The sequence below is a fragment of the Myotis daubentonii genome, chromosome 1, assembly GCF_963259705.1.
Source record: "Myotis daubentonii chromosome 1, mMyoDau2.1, whole genome shotgun sequence".
Lineage (NCBI taxonomy): Eukaryota > Metazoa > Chordata > Mammalia > Chiroptera > Vespertilionidae > Myotis > Myotis daubentonii.
Window position 1 is genome coordinate 38,973,548 of NC_081840.1, and position 21,251 is coordinate 38,994,798.

At 34.2% G+C, this 21,251-nt stretch overlaps 1 protein-coding gene across 9 annotated transcripts in view; it reads left to right on the forward strand.

The window, feature by feature from the left end:
• DDHD1 (DDHD domain containing 1) overlaps positions 1-21,251 on the forward strand; it is an 89,466-nt gene that overhangs the window by 13,257 nt on the left and 54,958 nt on the right. For 4 of the 9 annotated variants that reach the window (XM_059695660.1, XM_059695681.1, XM_059695606.1 and 1 more), the window contains exons 2-5: positions 9,555-9,728; positions 10,310-10,330; positions 18,048-18,149; positions 20,656-20,784. In XM_059695660.1, coding sequence (XP_059551643.1) covers positions 9,555-9,728; positions 10,310-10,330; positions 18,048-18,149; positions 20,656-20,784 — 426 coding nt within the window. The remainder of the gene's footprint in view (positions 1-9,554; positions 9,729-10,309; positions 10,331-18,047; positions 18,150-20,655; positions 20,785-21,251) is intronic. The other 5 variants (XM_059695633.1, XM_059695650.1, XM_059695642.1 and 2 more) reach the window with 3 other exon arrangements.

The following is a 21,251-nucleotide window of genomic DNA, read 5'->3' on the forward strand; positions in this document are numbered from 1 at the left end:
TACAAAAGATGTTTGTTTTTCTATAACTTTATTCCATAAATATTCATCTATACTAAGAAAGAAGGAAGTGAACTACCTTAAGTTTACAAAAAGCTTTCTGGAGAAATTTATGCTTGATTTGGGTATTAAAGAAGGGTATTATTGGCAGAGAGAACTGTATGTTTAAAAGCTTAGCGTCATAAAGGACGACTCATGCATTCAGCGGACTCCAGAGATTCTGTTTAGCAGGAGCATTGGGAATATGGTAGAAAAGCGTAGAGGAAGGAACTGGATAGGTAGAGTCTAGATCAGAACAGGCCTTAAATTTTCAGTATGAAAATTTAATTTTATTCTATGAAAGTGAGACATTGGAAAGTATAAAATGAGGAAATTACTTGGTCAGATTACATATTGAGACTTTTTGGCAACAGTGTGGAACATAATTGGGAAGCTAGAAAAGTGATATCATCAGGGAGACTAGTTAAGCAGTTTTTGCAGGCTTGCAAGTGAGAAACAGTGAAGGTTTAGGGCAGTACTCTGAATGGTTACTGGAGAGGTGGAGGTAGATGTTAAGGAAGTAGAATATGTACACTATCAGTGCAGTATGAGTAAGTGGAAGGGTAATCCAGGTTATCTCTATAATGTTTTTAACTTGGGTTATGGAGGTTTCCTACCCAGGTTCACCTTAGGGAAGGTGAGGAAAGCTAAATTATAGTTTATTTTGACATATTGCATTTAAGGTGCCTATTACATATCCAGCTACAGAAGCATCTAGTGCAGCGGTTCTCAACGTGTGGGTCGAGACCCCTTTGGGGGTCGAACGACCCTTTCACAGGGGTTGCCTAAGATCATCGGAAAACACATATATAATAACATTTACATATTGCTTTTGTGATTAATCACTATGCTTTAATTATGTTCAATTTGTAACAGTGAAATTGGGGGTCACTACAACATGAGGAACTGTATTAAAGGGCTGCGGCATTAGGAAGGTTGAGAACCACTGATCTAGTGGGTGTTTTCATATATGCGTCTGGAGCTCAGAAGGCAATAATGCTAAAATTAAAGATGCAAACATCCTCATAATTTAAGCCAATGGTCTCTAAAATGGAGTATGCAAACATTCTATTGAAGGCGTCACAATGAAAAATGTTTAACTTTATATTTACTTTTTGTTAAATTCTTTCAAATTTTTATTTTTGTATGTTTTATACTGTATAAAACATTTTAGAACAGTAATCCATATGCATAATTTATATGTATATGTGTGAGAATGTACTCAAAATATTTTTGGAGATTACTAATTTAAACTGAATAGTCACTTCTGAGCATTTGCTTTACAATAATAACCTGGAGAATTTCATTTCTGAACCCTATCTTCAGACACTGATTTATTGTGTATAGCAAGGAATTTTAAAAATCCATCTTTTAATTTCATTCAAGTGATTCTGATAAGCTTGAGGACCACAGATTAAAACTGGAAAATATGGAGAGTATAGAATGAGAAGATAAGATAGACAAGTTTGAATGACAAACTGCTGATTCTAAAAGTTCCAACTATGTTAATTCATTTTTTACTTCAATAATCTGATAGAATGTTCATAGTCAGTATTGCATTGAATATCTCCACTAAGCTAAAATTAACATTAAAAAATTCAAAAATCTGTGTTAAGATTATATACTCCATTTTTGGCACAGGTTTCTCTCCCATATATGCAGCATTTTTTGACTAGCCAGGTACTTAAAGAGAACTTTTTCCCTAAGCATGTAAAGTTCTGCACTGCCTAGAACCACCAAAATATTAAATTCCAAAGGGTAAGGACCAAAATGCTTCTGATTTAAGCCCATTTTCCATTTTGAAATGTAGAAATTGCTAACAACATGTAAAATCTGCCTTCTGTGAATTACAATTTGAGAAAAGGATGAAAATGTAATGTGAATGACTGCAAGGATCTATATATATAAAAGCCTAAGTGACCATTATGCCCAAATGACCGGAACGACTGGTCGACCAGTCACTATGATTTGCACTGACCTCCAGGGGGCAGATGCTCAACGCAGGAGCTGCCCCCTGTTGGTCAGTGCGCTCCCACAGCCAACTTCCCGTGGTCCTTCCCCCTGTTTCTCCCCCTGGCCAGCAGGCTCTGATGGGGACTGGGTGAGAAGGCCCAATTGGCCCTGATCGCCAGCCAGGCCTAGAGACCCCACCTATGCACAAATTCGTGCACCAGGCCTCTAGTTATGTAATAAAAACTCTTGAGGACTGCTATGGGCTGAATTGTGTCTTCAACAAAGTCATGTATTAAAGGCCTTACTACCACTAACTTACCATTTGACTGTATTTGGAGATGGGGCCTTTAAAGAGATGATTAAGTTCAGATGAGGCTATTTGGGTGTGCCACAGTTTGTTTTCCTCTTTGGACACTTAGGTTGTTTGCGTTTTTTTTGCTATTATAAACATTTCTGTAATAAAAATTTTTATATGCATCTTCTTGTTCAAATGTTACAGAATTGCTCTAGAGCAGTGGTTCTCAACCTTCCTACTGCTGCAGCCCTTTAATACAGTTCCTCATGTTGTGGTGACTCCCAATTTCACTGTTACAAATTGAACATAATTAAAGCATAGTGATTAATCACAAAAACAATATATAAATATGTTACTATATATGTGTTTTCCGATGATCTTAGGCGACCCCTGTGAAAGGGCTGTTTGACCCCCAAAGGGGTCTCGACCCACAGGTTGAGAACCGCTGCTCTAGAGTCTATACCTTGACCAGAATCAAACCCAGGACCCCTCAGTCCTCAGCCCGATGATCTGTCCACTAAGCCCCACTGCCTAGAGCTGTTCTTTTGTTTTCTGTTACAACAGTGCCAAGGTATATGTCTTTGCACCACACCTTCAGGCATTTCTGCAAGACATATGTGTTTCTAGAATCACTCTGCAAAAAGAACCCATGTTTTCCGTTTAAAGGTGTTTCTAATCCGGAGTTTCTCAGCCTCAGCGCTGTTGACATTTGGGATGGATAATGTATTGTTGCTGGGCAGGATGGAGTGGAGTGGGGGAGCTGTTCTGGGCATTGTGGGGTGTTTACCAACATCTGTGGCCAAATGCCAGTAGCACCACCACCACCACCCAAATTGTGACAGTCAAAAATGCCTTTGAACATTGCCAAATGTCCCCCGGAAGACAAAATCATTCTGGGTTGAGAACCACTACATTAGCCTTCCTCTCTTTTCCTTTTTCCATATAATAGGGTCAGTCTAGCATGGGGTTGAGTAAAGAGGTATCTATATGAGAAGCAGCCTAGCATGGGATATTGGAGGCCTAGTTGGGTAAGGAGGGCGCCCACAAGGAATGATGGCTTAATGTGGGATGTCAGAGCTCAATTGAGGTAAAAAGTATATATAGGCATGAGGGCAGCCTAGCATGGGGTATTCTGAGCCTGAGCCAGGATGAAAAGGTATCTCTATTGTAGAGGCAGGACAATCTTCTCCAATCCAAAATAGAGAGTTCTTCATTTATATGACTGATAGGCCCAGTTAGGGTGGTTTTCCAGCATTAGAACTTGGTCCCTATGGAGACCCGTTATTGACTTGATGATTGAATATCTAATTAAGCATATAATTAGGGATTTGCTGTCTGATGTCTCTATTAATTACAATTGTTTTAATGGTAGAAGTAGCGAGATCAGGAACATAGCTCACAGCTATGTGATGCTCACCTCTGGCAAGTACCTTAACCATAAAAATAATCCCATCTGTGTAACTGACTCTTATGAACATAATGCTAAGCCAAAGAAGCCAAATTAAAAAGTAAATTCTACATGGTTCTATTATATAAATTATTAATAAGTAAAACTAATAGGTGGTGCTAAAGTTAGGATTATGCTTACCTTTGGTGAGGGTTGAAGGGAGATGTGAGAAGAGGTCTTCTGAGGAGTTGATAATGTTCTCTTTCTTGATCTGGGTATAGTTAAGTTGTAAAAAGCCATTGAGCTGTATGCTTATGATTTATGTTATTTTCTGTTATTTTCTTTATTGTCATCCTTTAACAAAATGTTCACCACCTCAAAATCCCATTTTTTTATTCTTGGAAAATAGTCAAATTCTTTCCTTTGAATCAGAAAATAGAATGTGACACACCCTGCAGCATAAACCAACTTAAACAGATACGTGGCAAGCAACACTCAACCTGAGGAAGGCCCAATTTGGAGCACTAATGAAAGTGCTCAGACTACGAAACCATTGGGGGCACAATGAGATATATCTTGTTCAGCAACATTCAACATCTCTTTATTGAAATCATACTTTATGATAGGTACTTATCTTCTGAAAACATTGTACCTATATCCAAGGATCCACCGAAGTGAAGAAGACAAAACAGAATACAAAAAGAACACACACACACACACATACACAAATACACACACTAGTAGATATGTGCATAATTAATTCATTGGAATCACAGAGAAGGGACCACTATGATGAAAGGCTTCCTGAAGATAAATATAAAAGTTAGCTAAGTGAAGAAAATGGGGAAGAGCATCCCAGCTAGAAGGAGCAGTATGTGCAGGATACAGAAGTACAACTCAGAGAACTGTCCTCGACATAGAAAGCACAGGAGCCATCAGCATCATCTTATATGTCCCCAGAGCCTGCTCTAGTGCCTGGTGCATGGTAGACATTCAGATATTAGTTAGATGAAAAAATATCTAAAGTAGCATCAGTGGTATTCCAAGGAAAAATCATAAAGAGCTTATAAATCAGAGTTTATCTGGAGTGTAATGAGGAGCCATAAAATAATTTAAGTATTAGGATAACATGATTTGTTGTATTTTAGAAAGGTTCTCTGACAACTCTAGAAAAGATGAGCATGTGTCGAAAGAGAAGAAACTAAGGGGAATCTATTTATGTGCATGTACTTTTACATACATATGCTTGTGAGCAGGTATTTCGTGGTGATGAGAGTTGAAGCTAAGGATATAAGTTTAAATGGAAAGTTTCTGAAATAAAACAGGTAGAAATGATAAGAGTGTGAACTTAGGCATTGACTGTCGGCCTGATGAGTAAGGGATGAGGGTGATTTAGGAGATACAATAAACAGTACTTGGTGTCCATTTGAGGAGGAGGCATCTTGGATGACTCCCAGATTACTTTCTTGGGTGACTGACTGAATATTAGTCATATCATTCGCTCTGATAGGGGATACAGGTGGAGTAGCAAGTTTGTGTTCTTCTGTCTGGAGAGGGGGGCAAGGAAAGGCTTTATTGACTGTGAAAAACAGGAGAGGATATCAGAGATTAAAATGAAGTTCAAACAGAATTACCCTCAGAAAGAAAACTTCCCCGCACAACTGGCAAAATATGAACACAGACTTGGGACTTAGTGATTCAAAGCAGCAGCTGGAGGAAGGTGTGTGAAAGTGAGAGGGACCAGAAGTAGCAACATTAGGAAAACATTCCTCCTGGGAGAGAAGATCAAGAAAGTAAGGTGTCCCTTGGAGCCGTGGCAGTGAGAGGAAAGAAGGAAGGAGAAAATTAGGGTCTTAGGGAAATGAAAGAGAAACAAGGCACACAAATTGCATCCCCACCCACCTACTACCACCACGACATCATCCATTAAAGCTTCTGCTCTTACTAACCTGCAGAAGCAGACACACTTGAACTCTATCCATAAAATGCTCAGGAATAGAAATAAACATCATAGAAAGCTACTTTAAGAGGAATACAGAAAATGTGAGTTAATGCATTTTCACTGATAAAAATTCTTCCCTCAAAAGCAAACACAAAACAAAGAAAAACTATATTATAACACTCCAACCAAATAAAATGTCCTCAAACTTGTGGACATACTAATAGAGATATTAATGTAAGGGGCATTGATGGCAGGAAGGAAAACAACCAAAAGAATGAACATGAGATATAGAGAGAAGCAAAAAGTGTCAGAGTGAAAGGGGGTGAAATGCAGTAAAGGCAAAGGAAGACCCAAAATACTTACAGAGCTCTTGAAGAAGAAAAATAAATCAATGGAACAGAACAAATTTTTAAACCATAATTGGGAAACTTTTGAGAAATTAGAGAAAAATGGAAATCTACAGATTAAAAGGGCCTACCCTGAACGGATTGATCCAGAACAGTGAACTCTGAGTGATAAATTATTAGATTTTAAAGACTAGTGAAACTATTAAAGTTTAAAGACAAATTTTTTTCTGGGTCTCCAGTGGGGAAAAAGACTGTATTGCCAATTTTCAAAAAGTAGAATGTGTATCATACCTCTGAAAAACAATATACAAAGGAAGGCTACATACAATAGCATTTTTTTTAAAAAACAAGGAAACAAAGTTCAAGCTAGCCAGCCTGTCCTTCAAGTATCAGTTTTGAACATGAAAGAATTTAGGAAATATTTAATGAGAATTTAATATATTTCATTATAGATCCAAGACTAAAACAGTGGTGGAAACATGGATATAATTGTTATATGTTCCAACAAAGTAGAAAGAATAAAAATAAAGGGAAAAATAAAATAAAATCATTCCCTATTGCATAAGTAATGAGTGGGAATTAGGGGATACCACTTAAAGGGGCCAGATGATAAAAAGTTAAGTAAGCAGAAGAGAGATTTAGGAAACTCTAAAATACATAACATGTACTCATACACATGCAAAGGCAACCACTAAAACAAAAAAGGCAAAAAATAGCAACTAGAGAAAGAAAAGGGGTAAATATGAATAATAAAAATGGTAATTATAGAGTTTAAACATATCAATCATCAATAAGCTTAACTCACCTATTAAAAGAAAAAATTATCAAATGGCTTCATAAAGCAAAACCCAGTCCTATGCTGTATACAGGAGACACATCTAAAGCACAGTGATTTAAAAGGATAAAAAAGGGATGTGCAAAAAAAATATTTGCAGGCAAACTGAAATAGTCTGAAAGCAGAGGTTGCAATCTCCAGTCAAAGTAGAAACTAGGCAAAAAATTATTAGACACAACATAGTATACTTTTTAAAAAATCATTACCCAAGGATATGTTTATTGATTTGAGAGAGAGAGAGAGAGAGAGACATCGATATGAAAATGGAACATCAACTGGTTGCCTCCTGTACATGCCCTAACTGAATCAAACCTGAAACCTCTGTCCTGACTGGGAATCAAACCCATAACCTTTCGGTTTAAGGAAGGACACTCCAACCAACTGAGCCACATCAACCAGGCCAGAGTATACTTTTCAACGTTAAAAGCCATAATTGTCAATGAAGTTGTAATATTTTTGAGTACCTTATATACCAAATAATACAGCAAACACCTCAACATAGCAGAATTGCTATAGTAGAATACAATTAATCCCTAAACAATCCAGGGGTTAGGAATGCTGACCCCCACACAGTAAAAAAATCCATGTACTATAACGTTTGACTCCTCCAAAGTTTAACAGTAATTGCCTACTGTTGATCAGAATCCTTACTGATAGCATAAACAGTTGATTAACACATTTTCTATTTCATGTATATTATATATTTGTGTTCTTACAATAAAAAGCTAAAGAAAAAGTTGGTTTGTTTGTTTTGTTTTTTGTGTTTTTCCCGATTTTCTGTTTCTTTAGTCTCTAATGGTCTTCACTTTTGGTCCTCCTGTGTTGGGGTTCTTTCCTGCGAATTTTCTGTTGATTATTCAGGAAGTTTTTCTGTATTTTAGTTGTAATACCAGTTTGTTTCTGGGAGCATGTCAGTGCAACATCCACTTACTCTGCCACCATTTTATTTTCAAGAAAAAGTTTTTAAAAATTATGCCCTGCTGGTGTTGCTCAGTGATTGAGCGTCAACCTGGGAACTAAGAGGGCAGTGGTTCAATTCCCGGTCAGGGCACAGGCCTGGGGTGTGGGCTCGATCCCTAGTGCGGGGTGTGCAGGAAGCAGCCGATTGATGACATTTCTCTCCCATCAGTGTTTCCATTTATCGCGTTCCCTTGCTCGCTCTCTAAAAATCAATAAAACATGTATATTTTTTAAATTATGTGTGTTAGTGGGCCCTCACAGTTCAAACCCATGTTGAGGGTCAACCGTATAGCACAATGCAAGCAGAAATAGAAACACATGATGGATTTTGACTATATCACAGTACAAGTTTGCTACAATAAAATGTTTCAGGACCATCTAGTTCATTTCCCATCCTAAACCTGAAATTAGCCATTTCTTCAAGGACTCTTGGTTTCTTTTAGTGAGAAGTGATATTTAGAGATCACAATCTTTATGTTGGGAGTCCTCACTTATCCTGGATTGGTCTTTGTTTCTAGGCCTTATCAAGTGGTCAAAGCTTAGGATATTTTTAAGAGAGAAAATTCATCATTAGTTCATGGTGACATTTCTAATTGAAATTTAAAATTATAGAGTTTTTATTTCTTTAACTTTTATATTGTATCTTTTTTCTTGTGCAAAAGAATCTTGATTTCTATGATATTAACAGTTAATTTACTTATCTTAACCTACAGTTTTAAGTTAACAATACCAATATTATAAAATTATTAACAATTATAAAGTGTAGGTACTGTAAAAGTTTTAAGGTATGTTTGCATTTTTTATCCATGACAAATATCCTAATATATATGTACAAATTACTGTTTCAAATAATTTATTTGAAATAATTTTATACATGTGATTAAACCATCAACTCGAAACTTAATTAAGTTCATTTGTTTCATTTTGCTTTTTATTTTTAGGGCTTTGTTATTTCCATTTTATTTTTGCTTTATTTTTAAAATTTTAAAGGATTCAGCGTAGCTTAGCTGACATTTATTTATTTAAATAAATAGCAACTGAAAATCTTGGGCTTACAGGAACAGTGTTTAAATCAAAGAATTATTTAGTTATTCAAAAAAGTTTTCCTCAATTATTTTTAAAAACTGAGGAGCTTACTATAATTAAAGGTTTCAGTTATTCAGTAATTCTGGGAGCCTATAACCTACACAGTAGCTCTAGAAAGTGCACACACGTTATTACTAAACTACTTCTGGGAGTTTTTGTTTTATTTTAATATATTTTCAGAGAGGAAAGGAGAGGGAGTGAGAGATAGAAACATCAATGATGAGAGAGAATCATTGATCAGCTGCCTCCTGCATGCCCCATCTTGGAGACTAAACCTGAAATACTGGTGCCCTGTTCAGGAATCAAACCATGACCTCCTGGTTCATCGGTCGACACTTAACCACTGAGCCACACCAGCCGGACTACTTCTGGGAATTTTATAGCAATATTTTCTAACACATTGGAACTCTCCGCAGTCTTATATGAATTTCTTAAACCGCTTAGTTTCCTAATTTGGTTACTCAGGACCTCAGTTATATAGATAACTGCTCACCTACCTTTCCAATACCAAAGTAACTTTTATTTTTAATATTTAATGAAAGTAAAATTATATGCTGAAAAATTATATTTTGTGGCTTGAAATCTGAAATTTAAAACTTTAATCATGAAAGTCTGTTTTAGCAGTAGCAAAACATAAAATTGTAATTCTGTTAGGAATTTTATGGGAAGTTAGAGGATCCTATAATGTATAATTCTGTGATTTCTCTTTTTAGAGGCTGATAAAATACCAGTAATGCGTGGACAGTGGTTTATTGATGGTACTTGGCAGCCCCTAGAAGAAGAAGAAAGTAATTTAATTGAGCAAGAACATCTCAGCTGTTTTAGAGGTCAGCAGATACAAGAAAGTTTTGAAATGGATGTGTCAAAATCCATAGATGGAAAAGATGGTAAGACCAATTAATACATTTAACACATTATATAAACCAAGTAAGTTGTTGATAAAGTTTAGAGTTGTTTCTAATTTTGACATAGTAATTTAAGAGTATTCAAGTTTATAAAACTTCTCATTATTTTAAACATTTATAATTATTTTAAAATTTAAAATGTATATGAATTTCTGAACTATCTAAATTTCTATTTTACTTAATGTGTATGTTCAATGGCATGACATGATTTACTATAAATGACAAGTTGTCATAATGTGCTCTCTAAATTCATTCTTTTCAGTAGTTTTTAGTTTATTAAAGAAAATTGAACTTATAAAAAGATCCCTTATCATTATATCAAAAGAGCAGTTTTGTTAATATTTCTTTTTTGTATCTCTTAGATGTCTTCATATTGATAACCAACTTTTAATTTTAAACAATCTACTCCTTACATTTCCTTACTCAGCATTTGAATATGTGTGCAGTAGTTTAAAATAATTATATAATAGCCAAGATTACTATGTTTTGTTATGTCTAATCTTGAGTAAAATTCAAAATATGTGACACATTTAAAAATACTTCTATTGTTCCATTTACTGCAGGCAGTGGGATCAACTATTCTGGTGAGTATAACAGTATAGGTGGATAAAAATTTGTAGATTCCTCTCTCTTTTTTTTAAGCGTTTCTTTATCCATGCTTGCCTTTATTTGGGAGGTTTCTTGGCAAGCCCTGTTAAATCTGGTAAATTAAGTGATTCTTTTCCTTCCCCTCTTAAATATCACCAAAGCAGAATATTGATCAAGTAATTCACAGAATGCAGTTTGGAAGAAATGAATGTCATTGGAAATAATTGTTTATATAACATAATTAATGGCAAAACAATAAGCTTTAAATTGGCTTTTTTTTCTCTTACAAGTAATAAGAAACATCCCAAGTCTTTTCTCTGTCCTACTCTTTTACTCTTATCTCTCCCTAAACACACACACACACACACACACACACACACACACACACACGCGCGCGTGCGCATGGAAACTATAATTTAGCTTATACCAAATTAAAATCTCTTTTGTATCTAGTTGATTAAAAATTTACATAATTGAGGAAAGTTGTGGCTTCTGAATAAATTGGCAATTAAATCTAACAAATGTATATAATAATAGTTGTTTATTATGTGCTAGATAACATACTCGAAAAATTTTAAATATCATTTTCCTAATCTGCAGAGTCAAACATGTACTCATTTCAGTGTAAAATCCAAGGTCAACGTTTTTAATTTTTTTATTGATTTGAGAGAGAGGGGAAGGGAGAGAGAGACATCGATTGAGAGAGAAACATCGATTGAGAGAGAAACATCGATTGGCTGCTTCCCTTAGGTGCCCCAGCTGAAGATCAAACTTGCAACCCAGGGATGTGCCCTGACCAGGAATCAAACCCACCACCTTTTGGTGTACAGGACACTGGCTCCAACCAACTGAGCCATGTGGGCCATAGCCAAGAACAAGGTTTTTACATATCAGTATATAAAGAGCAGTTCAGTGTCTATAGAGCAAGCTCTTTGTACATTTCTGCAGATTGCTGTAGAGACAATACTTTCCCAGTTATAGCACAAATAGTAAATTTTACATATCTGTGATCGTTTATTAGTGCCTGAAATATTTTGTAACCTCTCATCACCACTACCAAAATAAACACAAAAGCCTACTTTATAGTGTTTGAAGAACTGACCTTTATTTTATATCATTTCATTGCTATTGGAGAAGGCTGAATTCTGGATTTTTCCCTTTCTATTAATTCTCTTTAAGTCTTGCCTCAAAAATGGCAGTTCACCTTAATGAACCCAGTTTATCCACCCAAATTCTTTACTATTAATGTACAGTAGGTCCTCGAGTTACATGGGAGATCTGTTCCTACGGCGCGATGTAACGTGATTTTCCCCGTAAGTCAGTACCCACCTACATAAGCACCTACGTCACTCACATGGAGCACATACACAGCAGTATTGAAGTGAGACAGTAAAAAAAAATTTAAAAGAAAGATAACAATTTCTGACCTTTACTTGTGGTAAATAAATAATAAAAAACATAAAACACATATGTATATACATCAAAATGACCGAACTTTTTTTTATAAATAAATGGGAGATGGCAACGCAACCACGAAACGACGTACGTCAAGTCCGACGTAACCTGAGGACTGTCTGTATGAAAAATAAACCCCCAAATCCTAAGAGCTTAGAGGAGAAAAAGTATGGTATGAATAATAAAAATATAAGTAGATTGTTTCCCTTTTTCAATCTGTTTTCAAAACATTTTTATTCCACTTGCTAATTCATCCTGTGGAAGTTTGACAGCTCTGTTTTATCTCTAGATCTCATGTACTTGGAATCTTGTTTCTATTAGAGTAAAAAATAGAATTTCATGTGTCTTCTATATTTCTACTCCCTATTAAAATATTAAATGTAGTCCTTGCCAGTGTGGCCTAGTTGATTAAGCATGGTTCCCAGCACCGAAGGGTCACCAGCTTGATTCCTAGTCAGGGCACATATCCAGATAGTGGAACCCAGTAGGTGTGCCTGCAAGAGGCAATCGATTAAAGTTTCTTTCTTATGAGCCAATCATTTAATATGTCTGATAAAGAACATAGTTTATTTGTGTGAGTAGATTTTCATTATGTCTTTGCATGTATATGCTGATTCTAGAGTACCAGTGTAGGATATAATAATAATACTAGAGGCCCAGTGCACGAATTCGTGCACCAGTGGGGTCCCTCAGCCTGGCCTGCGGGATCAGGCCAAAACCAGCTCTCCAACATCCCGCAAGGGGTCCCAGATTGCGAGAGGGCACAGGCCAGGTCAAGGGACCCCACTGGCACACAATCAGGCCTAGGGAGGGACTGTAGGAGGGCTCCAGGGCATGTCTGGCCCATTTTGCTCAGTCCCGATTGGCCAGACCCCAGGAGCAAGCTAACCTACCAGTCAGCGTGTCTGCCCCCTGGTGGTCAGTGCACATCATAGTGAGCAGTTGAGACACCTTAGCATATCATTAGCATATTATGCTTTGATTGGTTGAATGGACTACTTGACACTTAGCATATTAGGCTTTTATTATATAGGATATTTTGCTAGCTTTAAGGATATACCAAGTACACTGAGTGGTAAAATTCTAGTTAGTAATAACAGGAAATTGTTAAACTGTTAAAACACTTTTGCACTGTAATCTTTCAAAGTGATGATTCTTTGAAGTTCATTAGAAGAAAACTTCCTTTTTTAAAATATACTATGGCATATCAGCAAAATATCAGCATATTTTATTAACAAAGATTTTAAATTCAATTCAGTATATATGCTGTTGTCTTTAATTTCCAACCATTTTATTGGTTATTCAATTTTATGTAAAATATTTATGTATTAAGATGTGACATTTGACTTTGAAGATTATGGAAAATTTGGTAGTACATTTGAAAATTATCATTGGTCTTAAGGAAAAAGTATTTGCTGTCCAAAAAGATATCTTTGTTGGAAAAATAACTCAAATTTACCACAACTACAAAGATAAAAAAAATATTACAAACTTTTATTTTGCTTCTTACCACCAGGCTTCTGAAATTTCATATTTCATTAATTTGAGGGGGGAAATACCTTTTCCACCTAAATTTTCTCATATATATGTGATAAAGCCTGACTCTTCATATTTTCAGGAGAGTTTGAATGCTTTCGTGTGTACATAATACTGTGTGCTAAGCACTTTTCTGAAAGAAATAGGGTTTCTAGAATCTCAAGGGTATTAAGCCTTTTGGGAAGGAAAAGCTTACAGATGAAAACAGTTACAACAAGTAAGTACAAGATAACACAGTAGATAGTGACTATTATACACTCTGAAAAGAGATTTGGAATAAAGAGAGTTGTTGATTACAGTGCAGTGGAGTTAATCAGATGAGGCTTTCTGGGGAAAAAAATCCCATTTAATAATTGAAAGCATTTTAAAATATAGTATTTAGCAACTCTTATTAAGTTCTATGGGGAATTGCTAAGAAACTAAACAGGCCAAAACCGGTTTGGCTCAGTGGATAGAGCGTCGGCCTGCGGACTGAAAGGTCCCAGGTTCGATTCCGGTCAAGGGCATGTATCTGGGTTGCGGGCACATCCCCAGTGGGAGATGTACAGGAGGCAGCTGATCGATGTTTCTCTCTCATCGATGTTTCTAACTCTCTATCTCTCTCCCTTCCTCTCTGTAAAAAAGCAATAAAATATATTTAAAAAAAAAAAAAGAAAGAAACTAAACAGAATTCTTGCCTTGAAAGACATTAAACTAAAATAGTACTTTTTCTTTCTGACTTTGTCTGTATTTTGGTTAGGGTAACTATTGCCACAAGTATATTGGATATGTTTAGTATTTTCTCCCTGTCAATTTTCCTACTAATTTCAAAGTACGCATTGAATTAAATACATTGATGAAATAGATTGTGCATAACTCTTTTAGTATACAAAAATTTGTGATTTAGATACTTTCATCTAAATTTCTTTTTCTTTTTTTTTTTTTGAGTTAAAATAAAAACTATTCTTATCATACCACTTCCTAGGCTAGGAGACATTAATCTAGAAGCCAAACAAATGAAAGCCTAAATTTCACTGGGGATGAATCATACAAATAAAATAAGGCCTTCAGATAAGTAATTTTGTAAATACTGCAACCTAGTACTAGATTAGTATCTTACTCATTTTATAATTCATCTATATAAAGCAGGAATCAGTAAGAAATAGCCAGTCGAACTAAAAGAGTTAGTCCTATACCTCACTGTGGCCAAAAAATGCATAACCTCAATCTATTTGTGAAAAATTAAACTCAAATTGAGAGATATTCTGCAAAATACCTCTTCAAAAATGTCAAGGCCATAATTAACTAGATGGAGGGAATCCTTTCACAATGTATATCTTCACCACAATGTATACTTTAAATATTTTATTTGTCAATGATACCTTGAAACTGAAATATTTTTAAAATGTCAAAGTCATGAAAGAACAAAAAATTAAGTAATTTGTCACAGGTTAGAAAAGACTAAGAAAACATGACAGCACCATGGTGCCTGGATTGGGCCCTAAAGCGGACAAGGACATTAGTTAAGAAACTGGAGACATCTGAATGAAGTCTCTATTTTAGTTGATAGTATAGTACTAATGTTAATTTCTTAGTTTTCACAATTGTTCTATAGCTACACTAACGTTAGGGGAAGCTGTACTATTTTTGCAACTTTTCTATTTCTAAAATTATTCCATAATAAAAAGGCTTAAAATTTTTTTTAAAAAAGCCCTAGCCAGTTTGGCTCCGTGGATAGAGCATCAGCCTACGGACTAAAGGGTCCCAGGTTCAGTTCCAGTCAAGGCTACATACCTCAGTTGCAGGCTTGATCCCCAGCCCTGATCAGGCAGCCAATTGACATGTCTCTCTCACACTGATATTTCCCTCTCTCTTTCTCACCCTTCCTTCAACTCTGTCTAAAAATCAATTGAAAAATATTCTCCGATGAGAATTAACAAAACAAACAAAAAAAGAAGATGAAGAAGAAGGAGGAGGAGGAGGACAGTAGAGGGATTAAAATAAAATAGTAAAAAGTATTTAATTAAACCCCCCACAAAAAAAGAAAAAAATAAGAAAGGAAGAACAAAATACAGATGGAACAAAGAAAAAATAAATGGGAAATGATGGATCTTAATTTACCCATATCAGTAACTATAGTAAATACATATAAGTGAGCTAACAATCCAATTAAAAGGCAGAGATTGACAGATTTGTTAGGTATGCAGGACCCAACTATATGCTGTCTTAGAGTCACACTATCAGTATAATGTCGCAGATGGGTTGAAAGTTTAAAAGTGGACTTTTTACTGTTCAAACTAATTTGGAGTGCTGTGACAGTACAGCTGTTGGTGGATCTGTAAAGATTTGCAACATTTAATATTTGGCATGTAAAGTTGTACTGTTGCTGGATAGGGATATCACAAATGTCAATATAGAATTTCAAAAGGCAAAAAGACGGGCAGGAGGGGAGAGGAGAAGGTTTAGAGAATTCCCACCATCTAGTTCTTAGTTATTAATTTTTATAGATTTATCTAACTTAATTTCTCTGAGGTCCAAGAAGATTGCCAGAAGTCTTCTCATTACCTTTGGCAGGTTTGAGATGTACAGACCTTCTTCTTCCCCTGAAGTTGAGTTTATCCAGGTTGCCAGCTTTTATAAAGGGAAAAGTTACTGAGTTGTAAGAGGTGAATTATAGTAAAGAAATTTCTTAGAAATGCTGTATTTTATACTTTAAATATTTTTTTTGTGCAGGACTTTAAAAGAAAATTTTTATTAAATGCTAGTATCTAAAAAGTTAGCACTTCCAGTTGTAGCTTGAGTTTATATATACTTTTGCAAACACAACATAAGAATTTATAACTAAATGTTTATTTTAGAAAAAAGAAAAAAAAGAAATGCTTTCTGGCACTTGAATTTCTTTTAATAATGATTGCTGTTTGGATTGATAATAAAGCCTTTTGTCTCTACTTTTGTGATAGTTTGAGTTGAAAAAATTAAGCTCTCTAAGATAACAGGATGTTGTAACAAATAGAGTAAATGACTTTCAAGTGAAATAAGATTTAAATTTGAAAAAAAGAACCATGTCTATTTAATTTTATAAAAATGTTTTAAATAAATGTGCTTCTCTGTTTTGAATTCATTGGGGTGTTTGCCCTTTTGTTAATTCCTAATTTCTACTATTCCTTTAGAAAGGAAAGCCTTTCATTTTTGTATCTTGACAAGCTTTTTGAAAGCTTTTGCATAATTTTAAAGTGGTCATTATGGTTCATTTGTTTCCCATTAGTTCTCTTTTAGTAAATATGGAATTGGTTCGTGTTAGTTTTACTAGTAGATTTAGAAATTTTAGGTTTTGTTTCTTTGTTTAATAAAGTGTCAATTCTATGCCATTTTGATCTACTTGGATATGTTAGCTTTTTCCTATTGTTTTTTTTTTTTCTAAATGTTTTGTACAAGTAGTACATAGTACTCCTCAGTAACTGACCAGAAGGCTCATGAATGAAGAAACATTTTCAGTGATGAAAATTGTTTCAGTTGTCATTTTCCACCCCCTGTGACAATGGAATGATTTTATAATCATGATATTCTGACCATTTTTTAATCCTAGTCTATAGTTTTTTATGTAGTTAAGCGCCTTGTAAGCATTTCTCAATTACAGTGATTGCACCAATCTTTATATTTCATCTTTGTACACATCAGATTTTTCTTTTATATTTCTAGTACCATACAACAGGAATTAAATACTTACCCATTTGCACAGTAACTAACCTTTGAATGTCACATTAATGTAGAAGGGAGTGAGAATGAAAATCAAATGTATTAGAACATAAATTTAAACTAAATCACAAAAGTTCTGTGGATCATAATAGTTCATTTTAACTGAACTATTAACAAATGGATTTGTAAGTTCAAAGTGGATTTTAAAATAATTGCTTTCTTAAAGTATAAAAAAATATTGATCTATAATTAGCAATATTTGACAGGGGAAGTAGTGACTTTAAGGTTCAGGTTATCTACTGATTTGCCAAATATCAAGTCTGTCCAACTATACTCTGTATAGCCTGTTTCATGCTTACAAGATGTCAGCATATATTTTTACTAATGACCTTTTTTCATTATTCTATCACTAATCTTTCATTTTTTTATCTTTAATAACTCAGTTAAAAGTAGAGCTTCGAATTTGATTTGTTTTTGTTTCATTTTTAAAAGTCTTTTAACAACTTGAACAGTTGTGAAAAGGATATTGTGTTTCTGTGGGAAGGCTCCATTATATTCTAGTAGTTGAAAACATCTAATGGAATGTATACTGTGCTATCTTCTCACGAAAGCTGAATTAGATATATAAAATGTTCTTTATTGCATTCTCAATTTGCACATCAGTTGTTAGCTGTCAGAGCCACAAATTGGGTGAGAGTAAATAACCTCAGTATTGTAAAGAAGGCGATTATAAATCTCTTGCACATACAAAAGTGCTGTGCTCTGTTTTTTTATTCTACCTATGCAGAGACATTAAAAATAATGGTTGCATAGTTGTCTTTAACTGAGAAATTTAGATATCGTTTGCCTTTTTTCAGTAAAAGTAGAGCATATATTTGATAAACATTGATATTTTGCTTCATTGACTTTTAATTAGAAATTATATAAATAAAGCACTTAGAATGTTTGTCAAATACAACTCATTTTTTAAAGTTAATAAAATAAAAAGGCAAAATAGCAAACCTCATTTAAAATATACTTTGAAGCTCAGTGTTTTTGCTTTCTTAGTTGCCTACCACCTCCCTCCCTTCTCCCTCCCTTCTCTGTTCAAATGGAGAGGATATAAGGCGAGTACAGATGCGGCAGGTCTTAAACGAAAGCGTTTCCAAGGTACAGTAATTGTAGTTTTATTCCTCCATGTAGTTATATTCCTGGCTTATAGCACTTAGTTGTATCTAGAGCATTCAGTAGTATTTAAGATTTAGAAATTATTAGTATCCATATTTAAAGCATAGAAATGTATACATTGTGCTATTTTTTTAGTGTTAATTTTAAGTGGTATAAACATTTGTAAATGATGTGTGTAGTCCAATAATGGGATATTTGCCAGAATTAAGAATGAAATTGTGTAGGCCTAACACTATTCTCTTAATATCTTGATCTTGAAGTTTCGCTATTTTCATCATATGTTGCTCAAAACTATTTTAACAAAAATGTGGTTTAGAATCAGACAAAAAGGCTTAAAATAGTGACTTGGATTGGACATAGAATTAGAAAAGTAAATAATGGTTAAATGTAGTAAAGTATTTTCTTTAATTTATGAAAAGTTCTTTTAAAAAGCTGAATTTGTACATTGTTTTCTTTGGAACTGAAGATATTATTAATGTTTGTTGTGTTAATTGCATCTCGATCTTGTGTTCAGTGTTAGTAATGTGTCCTGGCAGGTAAGTTAAATATAAATTAGTTTCTGATAAATTTTTGAATTACATTTGTAACATAACTAATAAATACATTTTCCTGGAATGGATTTACTCTTCTATGTATTCTGGTAGGAAATAGGTTTACAGTCAAATCTCGGTTCTCGAACATCTCCCATCTGGAATAATTTGGTTCTTCATTGAAAAAATGTCTACGTTGTCCAATCAAACTTCAGTCTTTGAACTGACAACTCTTTCAAGCTGGTACATCAGCACAACAAAAAGCATCTCTCAGGCAACAAAGGACAGAATGCTTTTGTTGCTGGTGAAATCTAGCACAATTTTTCAAACATTAAGAGGCCTTCAAGAGTGCTAGTGTTGCTAAGGTTGTGAAAGAAGCAATGCTCACTGACAACTGAAGAGGTAGAGAAACTTGTTGATTTGGATAAAGGAAAAGCAGCCAGTAACAGCCCTTTCAGAGGCAGTGATGTATATAAACAAGCAAAGACGCTGCATACTGACCTGAAAGACATCCTTGAACCGAATGCTAAAAGTAATTCCTTTAAGGCTAGTAGGGAATGGTGGTTCAATAAATTTAAGGAAAGTGTTTATAGATTAAATAGTACTTTAGACATGTACTGTATATAAGAAAGGTTAAAACAGGAATCATTTCAGGGTCTGGAACGGATTAATCAACTTACATTATTTCTAATGGGTAAAAATGATTCCGTTTTCAAACAAATCAATTCCAGAACAGCATTCCAGAACACATTAAGTTTGAGAACCGAGGTTCCACTGTACATAAAAATGTCTTAGGATCTTAGATCTTGACCAAGGCTATATATATTTTTTTTTCATATTTAGCTTAAGGTTATTTTCAGCCCATCTTCAAATCAAAAGAATATTAGACTGTGCTAGAAATTATTCTGTGTCAAGTCACTTTATCTCTTTGTACCTTTGTATCTTTGTATATAATGGGAGATAATACTTAGCTTAGAGGATTTTTAGAAAATAAATCAAGCATAATGATTTGAAGGTACCTAGTTTTCTGAAGATGGGTATATGGGTTTTTCTTACTTCTATACCAGAGATAGAGGAAACATTTAAGTTCTTTAAAATATAATAATTATTAAATTATGAATTAGTGAACATGTTTTGACAATTTTCTTGATTCATTGCTTCCACAAACATTATTAAATTTGTGATACATGTCAGGCACTGTGTTAGGACACTGTGTTTGGTGCTAGTGATACAAAATAATCAAGACATAGTTCCTGCCTCACAGAGCTTATGAATTTCTGGAGCATATAGGTTTGATTTTTTTAACTCATTTTTACCAACCATACGGCAGTTACAGAAATGCAATAACCATATTTTGATTTGAGCATTATTTTTAAAAAATTTGATTTCTTACTAAAACATCTATCAACTTTACATTTTTCTTATGGTGAGCAATATCCAGTGATAATTGGATTTAATATCCATTCCAGAAATACCTTACACTCTAGTAAATTAGATTATTTTCTTCCCAGTTTAAAGATAATTTTTTCTCTATGAGACTTGTTTTATTTTGCACTGAGTGAAATTTTTACAGATCCCAAAATAAAAATCAACAGAAGAAATGGAGCTTAAGTTTCTGTGTCATAGTTATTGAGGACTTTGGAATAGTATATCACCTGGGAAGGCAGTACTTTATTTATCAAAACACATTAACAACATGTTACAGGTTAGATTTATGGTAGTTAAGCCATTTATTCCATGTTCTTATAATAAGATGTCATTCCCTGTAGCACCATTAATCATTACAAAATAAAGTCCCAATCCATTACTTGCTTTACATCAATATGTGTTTCAATGAAATAGTTTATTTTTATTGAACTAAGTTCATATATGGATTCAAAAATCTGTGTATTATAATTTTTCACACAAATGGAGTTTGTCTTGGAAACCTTCAATCAGTTTTTCCTTTTTTGCAACAGCTGTTCATAGTTTCAAGTTGAGTCGAAATCATGTGGACTGGCACAATATGGATGAAGTATATATTTATAGTGATGCAACAACATCTAAAATTGCAAGAACAGTTACCCAAAAACTGGGATTTTCTAAAGGTAATTGTTAAATATTGCTATAATTTGTTAAAATTTGGGAAATCTGAGTTTTTCTCTTACATTTAGAATAGGCTATTCAAATTGTATTTTTAGTATATTTTAAATATGTATTATAGTTAATGACAGTTACTAACCTGTTAAATGAAAAGTTTATTAAGGTGATTGACTTGACATGTATTCATCAATGAATAATTATATATTTAGAATGATCTGACAAGATTAATAAAAAATTCTTTTATACTTCTAAAAACATAAAAGCAGTCAAACCTGAGGTACTAGTGTGAAAATAAAACCTCGAGATGGAAACACAGTATTAAGGAAGATGAAGACTAAAAATTTTTCATTGGACTTAATAAAATGAAGGTCATTGGTGATTTAGATATATTGATGGGGCAGAAGCCAGAGTGGCATGGGTTGAAGCTTAAGTACAAGGTGAAGAAATGGAGGCAGGGTAGTAGATAACTCTT